The following is a 23,344-nucleotide window of genomic DNA, read 5'->3' on the forward strand; positions in this document are numbered from 1 at the left end:
CCCATAGACTAGAGCACTTGTTGCCAATTAGCTAAGTACTGCAGACCCCTTGTTTTTCAAATGCCAAGCCATGGACCCCCTACTTCTGAAAAAAAATGTTATTTCTATGGTGGTTACCTGTGCGAAGCAATTTTTTGGAGAAAATAAGGGGCAGCCCTTAATAAGCAAAGGATTTAAGTATACTACAAAACAGGCCATAAAATTTGTGATATTTGTGATATTACCACGCCTAAATGACAATGATTTAGTTAGGAATATAAAGACAAATTTAATTTTACTAACGTCTAGTTTACAATTGAACAAATTACGACATGTCTAGCAGCTACTAAACCTAAATGTGATGGGAGAAATCATGCCTCTTTTTGTCCCGAACAGTCCCTTCCACATCCGGTTCAATATTTCCTACTTTTAATCTCAAAGCTGGATCAACATTGAGCCGATTTCTATGCTTGTTCTTCATATAACAAAATGTCGAAAATGTTTGTTCACAAAGATAGGTGGAAGGAAAGGGAACTGGATGTTTCAAAGCTTTTTCACCTAACGTCTTATAATCAGGAAAAACCTTCACCCAGAATTGGTCCTGTCTATATTCTTTGAAAAATGATTTCAATGAACCATCACAAGTCACGACAACAAGTGCATCTCGCTCTTCCGCAGAGAGAGTTGTTAGTTGTACATCACCACATTCAAAAGGATTCCTTATCGATGAGTTTTCAGGATTAGGTGCAGGGAAGTAATCTCTGAAGCTAGTCACATGTGCTCAGTGATGTTATATTTTACCTCTGGTAGGAATTTGTTGTCAGTGGATTCCAGAAATGAATGGTGAATATGTGAATGGTGCCACGAACCCCCTGGGTGGGTTATGTGGACCCCCTGAGGTCCACGGACCACCAATTGGGAACCACTGGACTAGAGTGTGAAATTGTACATTTCAAAAAATGCACAATTATGATTTCTCAACAAAAATAAAAAGCACCTGTTCAAGAATTTGAGAACATTTTCAGCGAACGTGTTCTCCTGCTTGCACTCAGGCTTAGCGTTGCGAGCAGCGCATGTCCACAAGTTTTCCAAGCAGAAATAAAATTCTCATGCATCCCTAGCTGTCTGGGGCATGTTGGGAGTTTCAGGATGTTTTTTTCCCCCCTGTCGAAATATCCATAGGATTGCACCCTAAGAGGAAGACACTACTGTGTGCAGCTAGTGAAAGGACATGAGATAATTTGGGGACCCATTGTGTGCTGGGTCTTGGATGTAGGAGGGAGCAATGTGAGTATTGGGGAGCAAGGAGGCAGGGAAAAAAGAAAGCTGGGGACAACAGCTGTTATTTTTGCAATTCAATGTGTGTTACTGTGAGATATTCTGAATCACAAGAAATACATGTCAATGGAGAAGTTAAGAGTCATAGAATCATAGAATAGTAGAGTTGGAAGGGCCTATAAGGCCATTAAGTCCAACCCCCTGCTCAATGCTGGAATCCACCTTAAAGCATCCCTGACAGATGGCTCTCCAGCTGCCTCTTGAAGCCCTCTAGTGTGGGAGAACCCAAAACCTCCCTAGGACATTGGTTCCACTGTCATACTGCTCTAACAGTCAGGAAGTTTTTTCCTGATGTCCAGCCAGAATCAGGCTTCCTGTAACTTGCGCCCATTCTTCCATGTCTTGCACTCTGGGATGATTTTCTCTCTCTCTTTTCCTTCTCCTCTTCCACAACATTTCATAGAATCATAGAATAGCAGAATTGGAAGGGGCCTACAAGTCCATCAAGTCCAACCCCCTGCTCAATGCAGGAATCCACCCTAAAGCATCCCTGATAGACGGTTGTCCAGCTGCCTCTTGAAGGCCTCTAGGGTGGGAGAGGCCACAACCTCCCTAGGTAACTGGTTCCATTGTCATACTGCTCTAACAGTCAGGAAGTTTTTCCTGATGTCCAGCTGGATTCTGGCTTCTTTTAACTTGAGCCCGTTATTCTGTGTCCTGCACTCTGGGAGTATGGAGAAGAGATCCTGGCCCTCCTCTGTGTGACAACCTTTCAAGTCATTGAAGAGGGCTATCATGTCTCTCCTCAGCCTTCTCTTCTCCAGGCTAAACATGCCCAGTTCTTTCAATCTCTCCTCCTAGGGCTTTCTTTCCAGACCCCTGATCATCCTGTTTGCCCTCCTCTGGACCCTTTCCAGCTTGTCTGCATACTTCTTGAAGTGTGGTGCCTGGAACTGGATGCAATACTTTAGATAAGTCCCATCTTATCTAAAGAATGTCTCCATTGGCATACACTTCTTTTCATCCAGAACTTGTTTGCCTAAGACAGAGAGACTGCCCCCGCTGCTAAACAAAACAAGCAAACAAACAACCCCCCTGCCAAAAAAAATCCTGTCCTGAAATGACCTTTTCACTAGAGGATAGTCAGGGAGGGTTATTTTGAAGAGGGTTCTTCACCTCTGTTCTCAGAGCACAAGGCCCACTTCACACAGTATGATTGTTCAGTGCGCTTGTGATGCATTTAAAGTGTACCTCAGAAAAGGAGAAAGAGATGTGTTTGGTCCAACATGTGCCTCCCTTTCTTTAGAGGGCCGGGACTGGCTGCAGCCTTCTAATGAGTATACTCAGCACAGCAGCAAACTCCGGCTTTCTGCCTGGTAGCATGTGAAATCGCCCTCTGAATATGGAACGGGTGTGGGTGTGTGGACAGCTGTGACTGAGGGTGTGACGGCTGTGTGTGAGTGCTTCAGCGAGAGGTAGTTGTGGGCGGAGAGCCGTGCCTGCCTGGCATTGTTTGTGGCAAAAGGGTGATGTGTCAGTGTTGGGGCGTTTTTGACGTTAAGAGCAACTGTCTTTGTAAAAAAGAAGAAGAAGAAGGAGAAGGTTCAGAGTTCCGTGTGTGGAAGGCAGAGGTTGTTGCAAGAAGCTTGGGGGAGGATGTCAAGGATGCAAATGTCAAGGAAGGTCTTTGGCTGGATGGGTGGCGTGTGGCACTTATGAGAAAGAAAAAGTGTGCCCAGCGGATAAGGAAGCAATCCTTGTGGACCAAAAAGTGAGCATGCCAGGGGGAGAGGTTGTGGGAAGGCTGCATCTGTGGGTGTTTCTGTGTGCCTGGGTGTTATTCTTGGGAGAGCGAGCGCTTCCTCCACAGCGGAACCATTTGATGAGAGGATTCAGTGTGCCCGTCCTTGGGACGTTCCTCCCGGAGAGAAGTTCTGAGCCCGTCAGGGAGAGTTTTGGGAGAGTGGGAGGAAGAGAACTGTGGGCCAGAGTAGAACAGGAGGGTATTTTGGACGGGTGGAGGAACATCTATTTCAACGGGGGGTGTCCATGAGTCACTTGTGTCTAAGTAGCAGGAAAGGGTGGGTTGGGGTTGGGTTCCATTGAAGACTGTCGGGGTGATGCTCCAGGTGAGCAGAAGGATGTGTGTGCATGTCACTGAAGTAGTGTCATGCATGGGGTGGGAGAGGCCCACATGTGTTGTGGGCATAGGGGAGGTTAGCTGTTGCTGTGCTGTTTTTCCTCTAGCAATTTGTTAGTAATGCTTGTTTTCTTCTCTCCCTCCTCTCTCTCTCTCCCTGTGTGTGTGTGTGTGTGTGTGTGTCTCTCTCTCCCTCTGTCTCTCTCTCTCTTGCTCTCTCTCTCTCTCTCTGCACTGTGCTCCCCCTCCTCCCTCCCTTCACAGACCCTCCTCCTCCACCACCACCACCACCTCCTCCTCCTCCTCCTCCTCCTCCTTCTCCTCATCTCAGCTTGGTGCCTGGTCCTGGCGTGGCTGCCGAACCGTCCCGGTCGATCCTTTCCGAACTAAATGCCTCTGTGACAGAATCTCTACCTTCGCCATCTTAGCCCAGCTCAGCGCTGAAATGGTAAGTGCAGCCAACAGGGCATCTGAACAACCGACGGAAGGAACCCTTGGCATATGCCGCGGAGGTGGTGGTGGGGGAGGGAGGGCGAGAGCGAGCGAAAGAGGCAAAGAAAATTGTCCAGCGCGTGACATTTCACCGTGACAGGCGATGGCCATGCTGGGTGTGTGTGTGCGTGTGTGCGTGTGTGTCTGTGTGCATTGTAGGGACACTGGTTGGTCAACTGTTGTGCATATATGCATTACAATACGTACCATTCTGTGAAGAAGGAAATTTGTTTCGTGCCTTTGAGAATCTGTGACCTAAATAACAATTAAACAAGTCAACCGGCCCAAGATCATTGCTGCATTGAAATGTCCCCGTTGCCTCCTATGAAGGGCTGTCCGAAAACACCCTTTTCCATTGATGCTGGTCACCGTGCCCCCCTCCTCCGGTCCCCTTCCCCTCTTACGTCCAGTACAGTTTTGGCTGGTTGCCGTCGCTGGGGTGATGGAGGAGGTGAGAGCTCTGTTGCTTTGATTGTGTTTGGGGCTCAGGCCTTGCACAAGGAATTTGAATAGACATTCTGGCGAAGGAGTGGAGGGACGAATGGGAGTGTAGAAAGAGGGGAGGGGGGGTTAGGTACCTAGTCAATCTCTTTCAGCAATGTTGTCAGCGTATTAACTCATTCTCGGGCAGCTGGCTGTTGTTCTCCGGCGGCCCGTAGCTTTCTTAATCCTCTCGGACCCCTCCTGGGGGGCAGCCTTTGTCATTCCTGAGTATTGCGCCTTTGTCTCCGGTGACTTTGATCCCTCCTTAGTAGCGCCCCCAAATGGGGTCAAAAGGGTGCATTGGTGTTGGTAAAAGAATTGCCTCCGATACTTCTGCAAAAGTAAGCCGGAGAAAATATTCTTAGAAAATATAGACAGATAATCATTAAAACAGGGGGCGGGGAAGGAGGGCAGCCTGGTTGGGATGTGTGAATTATTGGGATTTCATGAATTGTGTTTGGATATTGTAAAAAAAAAAAAGGGGGGGGGAGAAAAGAATAAAATGATGCCTTATTTTATTCATCTTTGTTTATGCACACACCCTCTTTCTTTCTTTTTTCCCTCCCAAAGTGCTTTAGTTGACCCTGCTTTTGTTCTGGGCAAACTGTTCCCACCTAGTGCACCTCTCTCTCGAGGTTGGGTACCCATCACCTCAGTCTCGCAAGGCCTTTCCAGTAACTCGTTCATCTCACCTCCCTCTTTCGACAAGCTAGTTCATCCCAGGAAGGGATGGGTAAGGGGAAATGGGGGGGGGGGCGGGGAGGGGGCGGGGAAGAGGGGGTCCTGAGGAAGGCAGGTTTTCCGAGATGAAGGTTTGGTTTATTATTAGAAACACTAATGTATTTGGTCCACTGGTTGCCATGGAAACATCTGCACTGAAGTGGCTTTAAAAATGCAGTGTTGTCTACGCTCGCCTGAGACAGGCCCAATTCCTAACCCCTTTCCGAAATCACAGGCCTCCCAGGATACAATAGTTGTGCTAGGAATTTAGGTCTAGACGGAAACAACATTATTAAAAAGGAGGCATACTGAGAGTAAGGGAAAGCCCCTTTCAGGGTGTCTATGACATGCCTGGCTGAGAACAGTGAAAATGGCCATATTCTCTCCTCCTTAATTACTTCTTTCTCTCCCTCCCATTTCTCCCCCCACACCCCATGCATGAATGGCTGGATAGATACTGCCAGAATCCAGAGCAAATCATAGCTTTACACAATTGAACGTAACTTCTCGGTTCTGCATTCACAAGTCAAACTCCACACACAGCCGTCCTCTTTATTTTTGCTTTCACCCCTCTTTCACCTTGGCTGAGTTTATCACAGGATTGAACTACAGGCCTCAGGTCTGCACGGTCCCTGCCTGCCCCTGCTCCTCCAGGGCAGCTTCAAGGAGATTGAAAGCTCTCACTTCCATTTTTGATCAACCACAACTTGTCGGGATGTCCAAACCCAGACAAAATACGGTTCATCCTAACTGTGGGTTGTTGAAACGAGCTGACTTTAAACCTTGGTTCATGATGCCGGCTTGTTTCAATGAACCACGGTGGAGATTAACCACCGTTTAGGGTTTGGGCATAAAGTTAAAATGTGGTTAATCCAACATGAAAACAAAAACTTCCAAACATCCCGTTGTGGCCACTCCAGATGTGGGAAGTGAGTGAATGTACAAGTCATCCTTACCCCACCTGTGACTTGTTCCATAGTTCATTGGTACATCCAAATGTAACCTCTATCTGCTCTTCCAATACATCATAGAAATGCATCGATTCCAGAAGTGTTCAGTGTTTTGGATTGAGTTTTCTTGGGCAAATACTTTTTGTCACCCCGTTTCAAAGCAATACAACAGCCATAAGGAGAATGTGACATTCATTAAGTTTGGTCCACTGTTAGAATATGGTCATTTGCTGCTGTTGGGGGCAAGGGAGCTCTGTGCATGTACGAGAGCAAGCTAGCCAGCATTCTAGTCCTCATTTACTACTTATTTTGGCTTTAGATTTGGACACATGGGGCACTTTGAAAACGTTTTGAAAACTGTATATGCAGTGTATCCAGGGCCCCAACAGTTGTCAAAACTGTTATAAAGTGCTTTAAAGCAATAGTGTAGATCCTGATATATTAAGCACTTTGTATTTATAATCGTACAGTTCCAGTGTTTTATTGCTGGATGTGGAGGATCTTTCTTGATCCTGCTGAATCAAAGAGAAGGCAGGCTAGAGAGGCACCAACTCCCCACTCCCATGAAAGTACTCTGAATATGTGCCTTCACCACACTCGTATATATTTTACCTGTTTGAACAGCCTGGGTAATTGCACCAGGACATATTCTGGGTGTTTTGATGCATCCATGAAATGCTACAACTTCTGATGTTGTACTAATGCAAGTTGAGGTTGTTTTGCTTTTACACACTGTGTCATAGGATTGGACCATACATCAAAGGGTCTCAGCTGGGATTGTTTAGTTTGGAGAAGAGGAGGCTGAGGGGAGACCTGATAGAGGTGTGCAAAATTATGCATGGTATGGAGAATATGGATTGGGAGACATTTTTCTCCCTTTCTTAGAATACTAGAACCCAAGGGGGGGTCATCCCATGAAACTGATTGGTGGGAGATCCAGGAGAAATAACACGAAGTGCTTCTTCACACAGCGCATAGTTAAATTATGGAACTCTCTACCACAAGATGTAATGATGGCCACCTATTTGGGTGGCTTTAAAAGGAGGTTGGATAAATTCCTGGAGGCAAAGGCTATCAACAGCTATTAACCCTGATGGTTGTGTGCTATCTCCAGTATTCGAGGCAGTAACCTTTGTGTGCACCAGTTGCTGTGGAACATGGGTGGGAGGGTGCTGTTGCACCATGTCCTGCTTGTTCGTCCCTGGCCGATGGCTGGTTGGCCACTGTGTGAACAGAGTGCTGGACTAGATGGACCCTTGGTCTGATCCAGCATCAGGGCTCTTCTGATGTTCTTATGTAGCAGACGATGGGAAATTCCTTTGATTGAGATGCAGGAGCAGTGGAGGCTAGCGGCTCTGTTGTTAGTGGGGTGATGAATCTGCTCCAGTTTTCAGTCAGAACCCATCAGAACTCTGAAGGAGCTGTGCTCCACACCTTGGAGAGCTCCTTTAGAGTTCAGACTTGGTTCTTACTGAAACCCAGTGCAAATTCACCGCCCCACTGCTATCGGAGGCACCACTGTCTCCACTGCCTGGGAACACTATTGTCTGTAAGAGTAGACATCCTTGGCCTATCTGGACAAATGGTCCTAAAATGTAAATAATTATAACGTATTTATATATTTAATCTCATTTATGTTCCACCCTTCCTCTTCAGAGTTCAAGGCAGCCTTTATGAAAGTTATCCTCATAGAAACCCCATGAGGTAGTCCAGGCTGTCCTGTGTCTGGCCAAGGCTACCTGGTGGGGCTGTTGCTGGATAAGGGTTCAAACCTTGTTCCTCCAGTCCATCCGGCATTCTACCCGCCACATCACATTGGTTTAGCACCGCTAGGAAAACCCCAGTCAAAATGAGTTTCGAATTCTCAACAGCATTTTATTCTGGCATTCTAAGCATGTCAAACAAATTTGTTATATCGGACCAACTGGGGGATATATTGATTGATTGGTTGATTGATCAGTCAATCATGTAACAAGATTGGGAAGACAGTCCCAATGTGTCAGTTATATAAAATGCATTGTAAGGAGTAACAGAAGTAAATGTCCTTGCTTAGTATGAGGATTCCATCCAATACTACAGGGGTATAGAGCCATTTTAAGAAAGGGAGGAATTGCCATCATCAGTCCACCCACGCTGGCATGATGATACCAGTAGGTGTGACCCCATGCTCTGATGTCATCGCTCCACCCTCCATGTTGGGAGAGGCACAGAGAAAGGGATAGGCTGAGCAGCTGGCTCTTCCCAGTGCAGGCTGTGTCCCTCAGTTTGTATGGCACCCAGCCTTCCCAACCTTACTTACCCTGCCATTGGCAGAGTCCCAGCCACCCACATCCCTGCTCTTATCTCAGATCTTAGATCAGAGATAAGAATGGGGATGACTTCCTGGGGGGGAACCTCCAAGCCGAGATGCAGAACCTCAGGCCTAGGGGCCAAATCTGTCTCTCCAGGATTCCCCACAAGGCCACCCCCTTCCTCTAGCCCCAGCTCTGTCCCCTGACTACCAATCATCCAATGGTTTCACTGTTTTGTTTTGTTTTTTGCAATATTTTCCCCGATTTCAAAAAGTTGAAATGCTTCCCCAAAGGCTTAGTTGCTGGTAAAAACAGCCTTAAAGAAAATATGCTGGTATTATGGCGTTTCTGTCCCATTTTGCTTTCTGCCCCATGCCCTGCTGGAACGTGCCCCACAGCACAGAGATACGTTTGCGTTAAAAAAAATAAGCACTCTCCCTGTCACAACACGGCATCCAAAACATGTGGTGAAAATGGCGGCCATGTCCACTCCCACACTCTTCCAAAATGGCTGCACGTGCTCCTGACATCTGGTTGGCTGTTCTCTGAGCCAGGAACTTGCACTGAATAGCAACAGCTTTGTGAAGCAGGGGACACACCAGTCACGGACTTCTGAATAGTACCAAGGTAGCCATAGGGGAGAACAAAACCATTACAGAAGCACTCAGTGATATTCCGGGAAAACCGAGGGGTGGACTCGAGATCACCACAGGAGAAGCTGTGTCTCATGTGGCCTGGTTGGGAGGACTTCGATATTATTCTGGAATAAACCGCTGGTGTAGACAAGGCCTTAGAAAATTCTCTGGAAAAGCTTCAGGGCCTCTCTGAGCTTTTTTTCTGAAAAAGATAGCGTCAGCCTTTCCTACCAGGCCTCAATTCAAACCATAGCGTTGTGGGCATAGGGAGGAGCAACATGGAAGGGTGGTGTGGCCCTAGGGCGGGGGAGAATTTCATTCAGTTTGTATTTCCCAAATCAGTATAACAACAGAACACCATTATCCTTCAGTAGTTCAGCTTTTTGGAATTTCCCAATGCAGTCCTCTAAACAAACTAATAATGTGTTTATTAGAGAAAGGCACATATAAAAAAACTTGTCTATGATGGGAGTGGAATTCATGCAAAATAAAGCAGTTGTGTGGCTCCTGCCTTTTGTATACCACTTTCATACCACTTTCATAGTGCAATATTTGCTTGGTCATAGAAATATAGAATAGCAGAGTTGGAAGGGGCCTACAAGGCCATCAAGTCCAACCCCCTGCTCAATGCAGGAATCCACACTAAAGCATCCCTGACAGATGGTTGTCCAGATGCCTCTTGTAGTGTAGTGTAGATGAGTGTAGATCTACACTCTACACTATAGTGTATAGATGAGTGTTGTGTAGTGTAGATGAGTGTAGTGTGTAGATGAGCCCTTTGACTTAGGTTTGCCAAACTTTCTACCAGCTTCTGCAGTTAAACCTCAAAAAAACCAAGATTATGGCAACTAGCTTGATTGATAACTGGCAAATAGAGGGAGAAAACGTGGAGGCAGTGACAGACTTTGTATTTCTGGGCACAAAGATTACTGCAGACGCTGACTGCAGCCAGGAAATCAGAAGACGTTTACTTCTTGGGAGGAGAGCCATGACAAATCTTGATAAAATATTTAAGAGCAGAGACACCACACTGACAACAAAGGTCCGCATAGTTAAAGCAATGGTATTCCCCGTAGTAACCTATGGCTGCGAGAGCTGGACCATAAGGAAAGCTGAGCGAAGGAAGATAGATGCTTTTGAACTGTGGCGTTGGAGGAAAATTCTGAGAGTGCCTTGGACTGCAAGAAGATCAACCAGTCCATACTCCAGGAAATAAAGCCAGACTGCTCACTTGAGGGAATGGTATTAAAGGCAAAACTGAAGTACTTTGGCCACATAATGAGAAGACAGGATACCCTGGAGAAGAGGCTGATGCTAGGGAAAGTGGAAGGCAAAAGGAAGAGGGGCCGACCAAGGGCAAGATGGATGGATGATATCCTGCAGGTGACAGACTTGACCTTGGGGGAGCTAGGGGTGGTGACAGCCGACAGAAAGCTCTGGCGTGGGCTGGTCCATGAAGTCACGAAGAGTCGGAAGCGACTGAACGAATAAACAACAAAACAAGGACATCATTTGTCAAGGATGGTAAAGCGTAGACATACAGTCAAGAAAACTCAGGCAGATGGTTAATCAGAAACTAGGGAAACTAGAGCTAAGCTGAAATTTCTAAAAACAATTGATGTCAGAGAAATCCACAATAGAATCAACTGAGTTCACGTTTCTATTAATAAGTGGTTTCCAGAGCAGAACATTTTCCCCCTGAATCACACTGATTCCATAGAACTGAGGACTTTTTTTTTCTTTCCTGAATTTTACACAAATTTAGTTTTAGAAAAATACATTTTAAAAAATGGCCAAAAATGTCCATATTCCCCCTTGACTGAAGTGTAAAAATGTGCAGTTGATGGGGATTTGTACATGTAGTGGGCTCACATTTTGGGGAGATTTATGTATTTTTGCAAGTGTACATTTGCACAAGTGTGAATTTACACAAGTGAAAATTTGTGCAAATACAAATTAGCGAAAATATGGGAAATTGGAAAAAAAAATGCGATTCTGTCAATGAATGGACAATGGAATGGAAAGCGCCTGACAACCTGCGGAATGCAGCTGGAACAAATGTTACCTAGGCCTCATCTACACCAAGCAGGATATAGCACTATGAAAGCAGTATGAAAATGGCATATAAAAGGCAGGAGCCACACCAAGCAGAATATAGCAGTATGAAAGCAAGTATATGGTAAGTGTCAATGGGCCCCAACAGTGGTCAGTGCACTTCAATACTGCAATAAAGCAGCTGTGTGGCTCCTGCTTTTTATATACCACTTTCATAGTGCAATACCTGCGTGGTGTAGATAAGGCTCTAGTCTCTACATCCCTATAGCAATTGTAGGCAGTAGATGAGTCCTGGGCATCTAACACCAATTTGTACCCTACAATATTCTAGTCAAAATATTAATGTCATACTGTTGTTTTTATACTGTTGTTTTTATGTTTTTGATGGTTTTTAAATTTTGTATATTTTTAATGTTTGATTTATTTATTTATTTATTTATTTTATTACATTTATATACCACCCCACAGTTGAAGCTCTCTGGGCGGTTCACAAAAGCTAAAAACAGTAAACATTAAAAGTATACAAAATTTAAAAACCATCAGAGACATAAAAACAACAGTATGAAAACAAGTTTAAAAAGTTTTTAACTTTTGTAAACCGCCCAGAAAGCTTCAGTTATGGGGCGGTATATAAATGTAATAAATAAATAAATAAAAATGGGCATTCTTATTAGACCAGCTATCCCCAGTCTACTTTCTATTTTTATCAACTCTGGCTTTTCAACGTCATTTTGTTCAAGAAACTAAATTACATAAAAGTCCATTTCTCTGCGAGGTTCCCACTACTAAAAGAACAGGAGAAAGACCTCTCGGAAGGATCTATTTTATTTATTTATTTATTTATAATATGTATATACTTTCAATATACAATATTGAAAATCTCGGAGCAGTGTACAAGATAAAATAAATTAAAAAAATAGAACAAAACGCTTTAAAATCAATTTTAAAAGAAGCAAAATGAACTGTGAACCGTGGCTGGTTGTTAAGGAAAGGCTTCATAAAATCATAGAATCATAGAATAGCAGAGTTGGAAGGGGCCTATAGGGCCATCGAGTCCAACCCCCTGCTCAATGCAGGAATCCACCCTAAAGCATCCCTGACAGATGGTTGTCCAGCTGCCTCTTGAAGGCCTCTAGTGTGGGAGAGCCCACGACCTCCCTAAGTAACTGATTCCATTGTCATACTGCTCTAACAGTCAGGAAGTTTTTCCTGAGGTCCAGCTGGAATCTGGCTTCCTTTAACTTGAGCCTGTTATTCCGTGTCCTGCACTCTGGGAGGATCGAGAAGAGATCCTGGCCGTCCTCTGTGTGACAATCTTTTAAGTATTTGAAAAGTGCTTTATTTATACATCCCAGAAGGGAAGAGGAATGTCACACCCATCATGTCCACCATTTTTTTTTTAAAAAAAAGACAGCACTGGGTCACAAAAGTACATTAAAAAAAGAGTCCCCACTCTCACCCCCTGATGTCCCTGGACTCCTTCCGTCCCAGCTCCTTCCCTCTGCTCACCCCTGCTACTTGTGGGGAGAAGGGTAAAAACTGGGATGGGTGTCCACATTGCCCACGGTCCTTGGGATCATCCTGGAATCACAGGAAAATCTGGGGAAAAGTGGTCCCAGTTATCCCAGGGAAATGGAGGGATCATCCCTCCCTGCTCTCGGGATCCCCTGTCCTGGAATAATGACGTTTTCGGGAGGTGCTGAAAGGAATACAAAGTTGGCGCCTGCCTGACCTCCAGAGGCAGGAAGTTCCAGAGGAGGGGGGCTGTTTGTTTGTTTATTTATTTATTTATTTATTTATTGCATTTATATCCCGCCGTTTTCCTCCAAGGAACCCAAAGCAGCATACATAATCCTCCTCCACACCATGTTATCCTCACAACAACAACCCTGTGAGGTCGATAGAGCTGAGAGTCTGTTGGCCGAAAGTCACCCAGTCGGTTTCCATGGCCACGGGGGGTCTAGAACCCAGAACTCCCAACTCCCAGTCCAACATTGTAGCCACCACAAAGGGCATGGGGTGCTCAGTCTGCACAGGCCCCAGAACACTTGGCAATGCATGCCAGCTTGCAATAGTAACTCCATGTTTGCTGCCGGCTTTCCCAAAGCCGGTACCCTCCAGCTGGTTTGGATATCAACTCATATAAGCCCCCAGACAGCATGGCTGATGGACAGAAATCCTGGGTGTTGCATCTAGGCGGCACAGGCTTGGGAATGGCTGCTTTAAATAGTCTGCCTGTTCTTTTCTCAAGGCCAGTCAGTTGCATGAAATTACGCTCCCCCACTCCAGACGCACAATACTCCAGGCACGCCCGACTTCTCCGCCTTTGTAAAGAATGCTTCCACTGCTTTTGGTTTACTCTGTACTTCTCACTGCATTGATTAATGCACCCCAGTAGTAATTAGCTTACTAGGCTGTCAGCTTGTCAGACCACATTGATTTCATTCAGGCCTTGTTAATTTTTCTTCCCTCTGGCAATTTCACCCTAGCAGCCACCTTTGCTCATGACAATTTGGCAGCAAGTTTCCTATTTAAGAAAGGTGGGAGGCAGAGCTAGTTCACTCTGCAAGGGGCTTCGCTGTGGAGGGGGGGGGAGGATGGAAAGGCGGGCAGAAGACAGCCTTCGTAGGATGTAGTAAAATGAGAGCACAGCGATCTTCAACGTTTTTATTAATGATTTGGACAAGGAGGTGCAGGGAACGCTGATCAAATTTGCAGATGACACAAAATTGGGTGGGATAGCTAATACCCTGGAAGACAGAAACAAACTTCAAAATGATCTTGATAGGCTGGAGTGCTGGAGATCTTGAAAACAACAGGATGAAATTTAAGAGGGATAAATGCCAAGTTCTACATTTAGGAAATAGAAACCAAATGCACAGTTACAAGATGGGGGATACTTGGCTCAGCAATACTACAAACGAGAAGGACCTTGGAATGGTTGTAGATCGCAAGCTGAATATGAGCCAACAGTGTGATATGGCTGCAAGAAAGGCAAAAGCTATTTTGGGCTGCATAATAGAAGTATAGCTTCCAAATCACGTGACGTACTGGTTCCTTTCTATTCGGCCCTGGTTAGGCCTCATCTAGAGTATTGCGTCCAGTTCTGGGCTCCACAATTCAAGAAGGACGCAGACAAGCTGGAGCATGTTCAGAGGAGGGCAACCAGGATGATCAGGGGTCTGGAAACAAAGCCCTATGAAGAGAGACTGAAAGAACTGGGCATGTTTAGTCTGGAGAAGAGAAGATGGAGGGGAGACATGAGAGCACTCTTCAAATACTTGAAAGGTTGTCACACAGAGGAGGGCCAGGATCTCTTCTCGATCCTCCCAGAGTGCAGGACACGGAATAACGAGCTCAAAATAAAGGAAGCCAGATTCCAGCAGGACATCAGGAAAAACTTCCTGACTGTTAGAGCAGTACGACAATGGAATCAGTTACCTAGAGAGGTTGTGGGCTCTCCCACACTAGAGGCCTTCAGGAGGCAGCTGATAATCCAATACATTAACACAGGTCCAGTATAGTTCCAAAAGCCAGCTGAAACAAAAAAAGTTTTTGGCTGCCTCCGAAACTGTAGCACAGAGGGAGTCAGCCTAGCCTCCCTAGGAAGGGCCAAATGTCCTGGATGTATCTTGTACATGGACACAAAGTGGGGTTTTCCCCCCCACCTGGTTCCTCGTCTTCAACAGCAATATGGCAGGCATGTACATCATGGTCCTTCCCGTGCTGGGAATAGCTGTTTTTCTTGAATTTGATCGGTGCACATGGGAGAGAATTTTGTTTCAGTTAGGGTTGTCTATACAAGGAAAACTTGAGGTCATCAAAGGTCTCCAAATTCCACCTTGAAACACGTTCCATTTTATGACCTTATTAGGTTGAGATTTTTTTTTGGTTTCGTTTTGTTTGGTTTTAATATGGATGTTTGTATCTATTCTACCGATGTCAGAGGAATTAGATTTTGGAGATAAAGCTCAGTGAGTTTTTGCCAGCTTGGCTTACAGATGCCAGCGTCTGGCTTCCCAATTTTTTTATTTGTGAAAATCCCAATTTGTGCAAATTTGCGGCTGGGGAAATTTATGGAAATATTAATTTGCATAAAATCGTAGCCATAAACAGGATAATTATGAAAAAGCGTGGCCATAAATAGCAGAATTTGCTCAAAATTGCAGGTGAAAATGGTCCTTTACACGTGGATTTTTATGCAAAAGCATAATTCGGATCCACAAGCTCAGAAATGTTTCTTTGATCACAGATTGTATTTGAGTCTGAGTTTGGTCCATCAAATCCACCTTAAAGCATTCCTGAATGATGGCTGTCCAGATGCATTTTGAATGCCTCTTGTGTGGGAGACGCTACGACCTCCCTAGGCAATTAGTTCCATTATAATAATAATAATAATAATAATAATAATAATAATAATAATAATAATAATCTTATTTATTACTCAACTCTCCCTCTGGATTGAGGCGGGGAACAAAATTAAATACAAAATATTATAAAATACATAAAACTGATTAAAACCTATACAAAACGAATACATTATTAACAGCCAGACAGACATCTTAAAATTTGACTGGTTAGGCCTGTCGGAAGAGATCAGTCTTTATTTTTTATATATATTCAGAAAGACTATTGAGTTGGTGGATCTCTCCCGGCAGACCATTCCACAGTCTGGGAGCAGCAGCAGAGAAGGTCCACTGGGTAATAGTTGATAATATAATTTTTGCTGGCAGAAGTAAATTTTCCCGTGAGGACTTGAGTGTGAGGGGTGGATTGTACGGGAGAAAGTGATCCCGCAGGTAACCTGGACCCAAACCATGTAGAGCTTTAATGGTAATAACCAACACTTTATATTTCACCCAAAAACTAATTGGCAGCCAGTGGAGTGATTTTAAAGCTGGTGTAATATGGTCACCCCTAGATGTACCGGTAACCAACCTGGCTGCCATACTTTGCGCTAGTTGAAGTTTCCATACTGTTTGAACCGTCAGGAAGTTTTTCCTGATGTCCAGCTGAAATCTGGCTTTCTGTAACTTGAGCCTATTATTCCATGTCCTGCATTCTGGGATGATCAAGAAGAGATCCTGGCCCTCCTCTGTGCGACAACCTTCCAAGTCCTTGAAGAGAGCTATCATGTCTCCCCTCAGTCTTCTCTTCTCCAGGCAAAGCATGCCCAGTTCATTCAGTCTCTCCTCATATAGGGCTTTGTTTCCAGACCCCTGATCATCCTCTGAACATGTTCCAGCTTGTCTGCAACCTTCTTGAATTGTGGAGCCCAGAACTGGACACAGTGCTCAAGTTGAGGCCTAACCAGGGCCGAATAGAGGGGAACCAGTATCTCATGCGATTTGGAACCTATACTTCTATTAATTCAGCCCAAAATAGCATTTGCCTTTCTTGCAGCCATATTGCACTGTTGGCTCATATTCAGCTTGTGATCTACAGCAATTCCAAGATCCTTCTCGCTTATAGTATCGCTGAGCCAAATATCCCCCTTCTTGTAACTGTGCATTTGGTCTCTTTTTTCCTAGGTGTATAACTTGGCATTTATCCCTATTAAATTTTATGCTGTTGTATTCAACCCAGTGCTTCAGCCTGTCAAGGTCACTTTGAAGTTTGCTTCTGTCTTCCAGGGTATTTGCTGTCCCACCCAATTTTGTGTCACCTGCAAACTTGATATGCATTCCCTGCACCTTCTCATCCAGATCATTAATAAAAATGTTGAAGAGCACTGGGCCCAGGACTGAGCCCTGCAGTACCCCGCTCGTTACATCCACCCAGTTTGAGAAGGTACCATTGATAAGCACTCTCTATGTCCGATTCTGTAGCCAACTGTGGATCAACTTAATAGTTGTTCTATCTAGCCCATGTTTAGTTAATTTGCTAATCAGAATATCATGGGGTACTTTGTCAAAAACTTTGCTGAAGTCAAGATATATTATATGCACAGCATTCCCACAGTCCACAAGGGAGGTTACCCCATCAAAAAATTACATCAGATTAGTCTGACAGGATTTGTTCTTGACAAATTCATGCTGGCTTCTCTTAATCACTGCATTATTTTTAAGGTGCTATCAGACTGACTTCTTTATAATCTGCTCCAAAAAATTCCCTGAAATTGATGTCAGACTTGGGCCGTAGCTAGACCTAAGGTTTATCCCTGGATCGTCCAGGGGTAAAACCTGTTCATCTAGGTGACACACAGGGGATCCAGTGCTCAGGCAGGGGCGAACCCTGGATGGTCCCAGGATAAACCTTAGGTCTAGCTGTGGCCTAACTGATCTGTATTTCCCAGGTTCCTCCTTTTTGCCCTTTTTGAAGATAGGGACAACATTAGCCCTCATCCAGTCATCTGGCACCTCACCCATCTTCCATGATTTTGCTAAGGTAATAGTTCTTCTGCCAGCTCCTGTATTACTCTCAGATGCAGTTCGTCAGGCCCAGGAGACTTGAACTCATTCAAAGAAATTAGGTGTTTCGTGACCATTTGTTTATCAATCTCAAGCTGCAATCCTGCCCTTCAGCTTGTACTTAACTTTTTCCAGAGGGGTTATAGACCTGCTTTTTGGAGAAGACTGAGACAAAGTAGGAATTGATCACTTTGGTTATCTGTTATCAATTTGCCATCCTCACTTAGCAGTTCAACCACCTTTTCTTTCCTATGTCTTTTACTGTGCACATACCTGGAGAAAGCTAGCCTCAGCTCATTCTCAGCTTTAGCCTTCCTGATGTCATTCCTGCACTTTTGTGCTACCTGTCTGCACTCTTCTTTTGTAGCTAGGTCTTCCTTCCACTTCCTGTATGTATCCACTTTTGTTTTCAGGTCATCTCTAAGCATTTTGTGGAGCCACATTGGTTTCCTCTGTTGTCTTCTATCTTTTTTCTTTGTTGGAATTGTTTGTAATTGTGCCTTTAAAATTGAAGTCCCCCATCACTACTACATCACACTTCCTTGAAATACTGGCACAGCTGAGTGGAGACTAGAAGCTAGATCTCCTGACTGCTTTCATGCCACTTTCACAGTGGAATATCCTACTTGGTGTAGATCTGGCCTAAGATTCAGTTTGCATTGTGGTTTAAAGTGCAAAATTGTTTAAAATGTAGAATCGCTGAATTTCTTCCCTATTCTAACCTCCAACTTAACAATTTCAGGTTCCAAGGAAACCTCTAGCTGCAATTTGATTCCCCCCCCCTTTGTGAGGGACCCTCCCCCCATTTCCCCAAAGCTGCCAGTTCCATTTGGCATTTTCTAACCCTATGTTGTGTGTGTGGAGAGAGGTGGTGTGTGCATGTGTGTGATTTAAATAAAGGGCAAGCATACAGTCTGTTGTTTGGATAACATTCCACACAATTGACAGCTGGCACCCAAAGAGGATGACATTTCTCTCAGGATCAACACAAGCTGGGATCCCTTTCCTTGCCTGGCACCTCTCTCTCCCCCCCCCCCCCCCCGGCCCCCCTCTCTCTTTGCCATCACTCTGTCAGTCTGATCTCTGCTGAGCTGAAGAGCTCTATTAGTTAGGGTCTCTGGGGTTGGGCATCTTGATAAATTATCAATCTAAGCGACAGAAAGAAGAGTAATTATAAATAGCGAAGGTTGAACCAGTATTTCCAGTCCAAACTGCATGAGCTCAGCCATAAGTCTGTCCTGTCCTGTTTCTGTGTCAATCTGTACTAAAGACAAAATCAAAGAATCTGCATGAAAATTCACACGTAAATATGTGTTTCAAAATGTATTTTCTCTCAGAATACCCATTTTTAAACACATGTCCTCTCAAAATATGCATTTCTACAATTCTCTTCTCTCAAAATACATGCAAAGAAAAAACAACAAGCTTGTTTGATGGATTATTTTGAGCTGGGAATTACATCAGAGTATTCCAGAGGTGCAAAAGCTGGTGCGTAATGACAGTCTGATCCACGCATTAGTCCAGGAGCGATGGATCACATCCATTTGTATCAGAATTCATTAGGCATCTCTAATCATAAAGTGGTTGTATTTTGGGGATTTGGAACAGGAGCAAAAGAGAAGCAGAACAAAATACGCAAAGGGGGAAGGGTTCCATATGGCCCATTAGTATTGAAGCTGCGGATGTGGACATAAAAATGTCTTTGACTCAATGACTAGAGATGTATGGGAATGTCGTTGTTGTTGTTGTTTGCAAAATGTGTGAGCGTGCCCCGATTGACACACTGAATTGAAGCACGAGGATGTCCCCCACAAAAAATATTCACAAATTGCTGAACTTATGCTCACGGTCATCTTGTTCCAGATTCCCAGTACGAATTGCAGAAGTTTCCCAATTTGTACAGATTTCCTCCGTAACCTGAATCAGACCTGGAGGACATTTGCACAAATTAGGAGACCGGCAAACATTTGGAGAGATTGGCACAGATCACAGATCCTATTTGATCACTGCTCTGTTTGTGCAAATTTCCCTTTTGTGCAGAGTGAGCAGTGATCACAAGCGTGAATGGGAATTGGGCACGAGAAGAGCAGTGAGAAAATGTGTGGAGAATCGTAGTGATCTCTAACGCTGCTTGTTCGCCCACCCCTATAATTGCCACCTAAGGACATACATGAACCAATGACCCATTGGGTGAGATTCCTACTTTGCCTCTACATTCACAAGATCCACCTCTTGAACAGTGGGGCGTTTGTGGTTCTAAAACAATCCAAAATGAGTCAGCTCAGTGGAGCATTCAGGAAGCAGTTCAGCTGACCTATCCTAATCTGAAAATGAGCATTTCTGCTCTTTTATGGGATTAGATTTTTAGAAATACAAAAGCCCTGTTGCCCATCCAGTCAATCCTGTAAGCACAACAGTATTAGTTGTGCACCTTCATTGGACACTGCTCAATTAGTCCTGCATCTGATTTGCAAAAGAAGAGTGTTCTTTGGAATGGACCAAACGTTCACTGATGAGAAATTTCAGGTGATTTATGGGGGAGGTGGGTGAAAGCAATTGCATAAGCAGCATCACTTTATAGCTGAGGTAGGCCATAGCTAGACCTAAGGTTTATCCCAGGATTGTCCTGGGGTCAAACCTGTTCATCTAAGGCCATAGCTAGACCTAAGGATGATCCCTGGATCGTCCAGGGGTCAAACCTGTTCATCTAGGTGACACACAGGGCATCCAGTGCTCAGGCAGGGGCGAACCCGGTATGATCCTGGGATAAACCTTAGGTCTAGCTGTGGCCGTAGTCATCCTACTAACAGTCACCATGTTCCTACCAGAAGCCCCAAGCCACAAATGTTTATTTCCTAAAACAACCCTTCCAGCTAGGCTAAATTAGCACATAGTGTAACTCTAAGGGGGGAGTCCACCAATTATTGGCCATTAGGAAGATCTCTTAGGGATGTATGAGTAAAATTTGCATAGTGGTTTGGTTTTTTTGTTTTTTGTGTGTGGAGGGTCAGATTTCTATTATTTGCACTTCCTGGACCTGAACATGGACCAAAATGCAATTTGCACTCAGAAATCTGTATGTTACCAAACTTGCCATGCATTCTTTAAAAATAATTAAAAGGGGGGTGTCCATTAACATGCACATGTTTTAAAATAATGTACCAAGAAAACTGTACATGTCAAAAATCTGTGCAACCACACCTTACCGAAAACGTGCATGTGTCAAAAATAAGTACATTTAGAAATGCCTACAAAATTGCATACATTGATAAGTTCGTTAATGAATACATTGCAAAAATGTGTACACATTTTGAAAACATGCAGGAATGAGATGGTATGAGCTTGAGCTCAAAAAAGAAATTGGCGACCTTGGCAAGGCTGAAACTGACAAATGCATCCATCCCACAGGACTGCTGCTGCTGTTGAGTTCAACCCCCATCCCTGAAAATCTGCCAGTCCCCAGAAATCTGTCAGTGCCTCCCTTTTGCTGCCTGAAAAGTGCAAATGCTCCTTTCTTATCAATAGGGATTTTCAAATAGCTGAGGGGGTGGGGGCTCATATGAACCATGACACGGAGGGGGACATGAATTGGGTTTTTTTCCCCACTGCACTATTTTCCTGGTGAAATTTGCCTTCCTCCAAAGCCACTATTTGTCTCATTTGGAAATGTGCATCACAGAATAGCAGAGTTGGAAGGGGCCTCTAAGGCCATCGAGTCCAACTCCCTGGTCAATACAGGAATCCACCGCAAAGCATCCCTGACAGATGGCTGTCCAGCTGCCTCTTGAAGGCCTCCAGTGTGGGAGAGCCCACCACATCCCTAGGTAATTGGTTCCATGGTCGTACTGCTCTAACATGACACGTTGGCAAGGAGGAGGACCCCCGAAGGCTAACATCACCTCATAAGCCCCTCCTCCAGCCAGAGACACCACAAAGCCCCAACAGTGCTGGAGCATGAGGAATGTCTCCTCATTCTCCCCTCCCCTCACAACAGCCCTCCTGTGGTCCACCTTAAAGCATCCCTGACAGATGGTTGTCCAACTGCCTCTTGAAGGCCTCTAGTGTGGGAGAGGCCACAACCTCCCTAGGTAACTGATTCCATTGTCGTACTGCTCTAACAGTCAGGAAGTTTTTCCTGATGTCCATCTGGAATCTGGCTTCCTTTAACTTGAGCCTGTTATTCCGTGTCCTGCACTCTGGGAGGATCGAGAAGAGATCCCGGCCCTCCTCTGTGTGACAACCTTTTAAGTATTTGAAGAGTGCTATCATTTCTCCCCTCAATCTTCTCTTCTCCAGGCTACCTTAAAGCATCCCTGACAGATAGTTGTCCAGCTGCCTCTTGAAGGCCTCTAGTGTGGGAGAACCCACAACCTCCCTAGGTCAATGGTTCCATTGTCATACTGCTCCAACAGTCAGGTAGTTTTTCCTGACGTCCAGCTGGAATCTGGCGTCGTGTAACTTGAGCCCATTATTCCATATGTACACACACACACTCACATCATGCTCCCAAATAAAAAGAATCATGAGTCATCTAGTTTAGAATAGAATACAATATTTATTTCTTATCCATCTCTCCCTTTGGATCGAGGTAGGGAACAACATTAAATACAAAATCATCATAAAATGCATGAAACTGGTTAAAAACATATAAAACTGATACAATATTAAAATAACAATTGGACACATTAGAAACCATCTGTGTATCAGTCTTTATAGTTTTCTTAAGCTTGGCAAGACTATTCAGTTGGCAAATCTCTCCGCACGGGCTATTCCACAGTCCGGGGGCATCAGAAGAGAAGGTCCTCTGGGTCATAGTTTGGCCTTAAAGAGCAGAAACCTTAGGGTTGGCTGACTTCTTGGTCTCGACATGAACTCTGAGCATTTCCTGCAAAGGCTCTAAGAACCTTTTTAGAGATTCTAGTCACAAAGCCTTGAGTCTCCTTACTTATTAACAACGTGTTGTGTTGTTGCTCTTTTAAGTCTGAGAGAGTAAGTGGAGCAGTTTACCCAGCACAAATTCCCCCCCTCCCCGCCCCCGCTATTCCCACAGAGTTTGCTTAATAGAGAGTGAGGAGATAGTAATTGTTAATGAATAGTGCCACATTAAGATGGCTCTCTGGGTCTATTTTATTTACTATAATTATGTGGAATGGCCTGTTAAGACTGGCAAAAACATGCAGAAACGGGACTTTAAGTTCTCCAAACATGGGTCCAGTGGAGCAGCAGCTATTATGCATTATGCAATCTGCACTCATCACCTGAACAGCGAAAAGGGGATATAAAAGATGGAGATTAGAATGAAGGCTACATGTGCTTTGCAAATCATGTTTATTTCAAATATGGAGCAGGGTATTATTATTTATTGTCATTTATAAATCTAGTGATACCAATATGCCTATAACTACCTGCCCCAAGGGATTCTGAAGAGCTCCAAAGGGATCTCTCCAAGCTGGGAGAGTGGGTGTCCAAATGGCAGATGCAGTTCAATGTAAGCAAGTATGAAGGTGATGCACGTTGGGGCATAATCAACACCAATTTCAAGTATAACCTAATGCGATCTGAGCTGGTGGTGACCAAACAAGAAAGAGATCTTGGGGTTCTGGTGGACAGCTCGATGAAAATGTCCACCCAGTGTGCAGCCATTGTAAAGAAGGCAAACTCCATGTTAGGCATTATAAGAAAAGGAATTGAGAATAAAACGGCCAGTATCATACTGCCCTTATACAAATCTATGGTGCGACCATACTTAGAATACTGTGTACAGTTCTGGTCACCACACCTAAAAAAAGATATCCTAGAGCTGGAAAAAGTGCAGAAAGGGGCAACTAAGACGATTAAGGGGCTGGAGCATCTACGGTACGAGGGAAGGTTACATCAACTGGGATTGTTTAGCTTGGAAAAAAGGAGGCTA

At 44.5% G+C, this 23,344-nt stretch overlaps 1 protein-coding gene across 1 annotated transcript in view; it reads left to right on the forward strand.

The window, feature by feature from the left end:
- The window catches only part of ADGRB1 (adhesion G protein-coupled receptor B1), a 472,654-nt gene that overhangs the window by 332,551 nt on the left and 116,759 nt on the right, over positions 1–23,344 (forward strand). Inside the window, exon 18 of the mRNA XM_063131218.1 lies at positions 3,662–3,845. Coding sequence (XP_062987288.1) covers positions 3,662–3,845 — 184 coding nt within the window. The remainder of the gene's footprint in view (positions 1–3,661; positions 3,846–23,344) is intronic.

This window comes from Elgaria multicarinata, chromosome 7, assembly GCF_023053635.1.
Source record: "Elgaria multicarinata webbii isolate HBS135686 ecotype San Diego chromosome 7, rElgMul1.1.pri, whole genome shotgun sequence".
Lineage (NCBI taxonomy): Eukaryota > Metazoa > Chordata > Lepidosauria > Squamata > Anguidae > Elgaria > Elgaria multicarinata.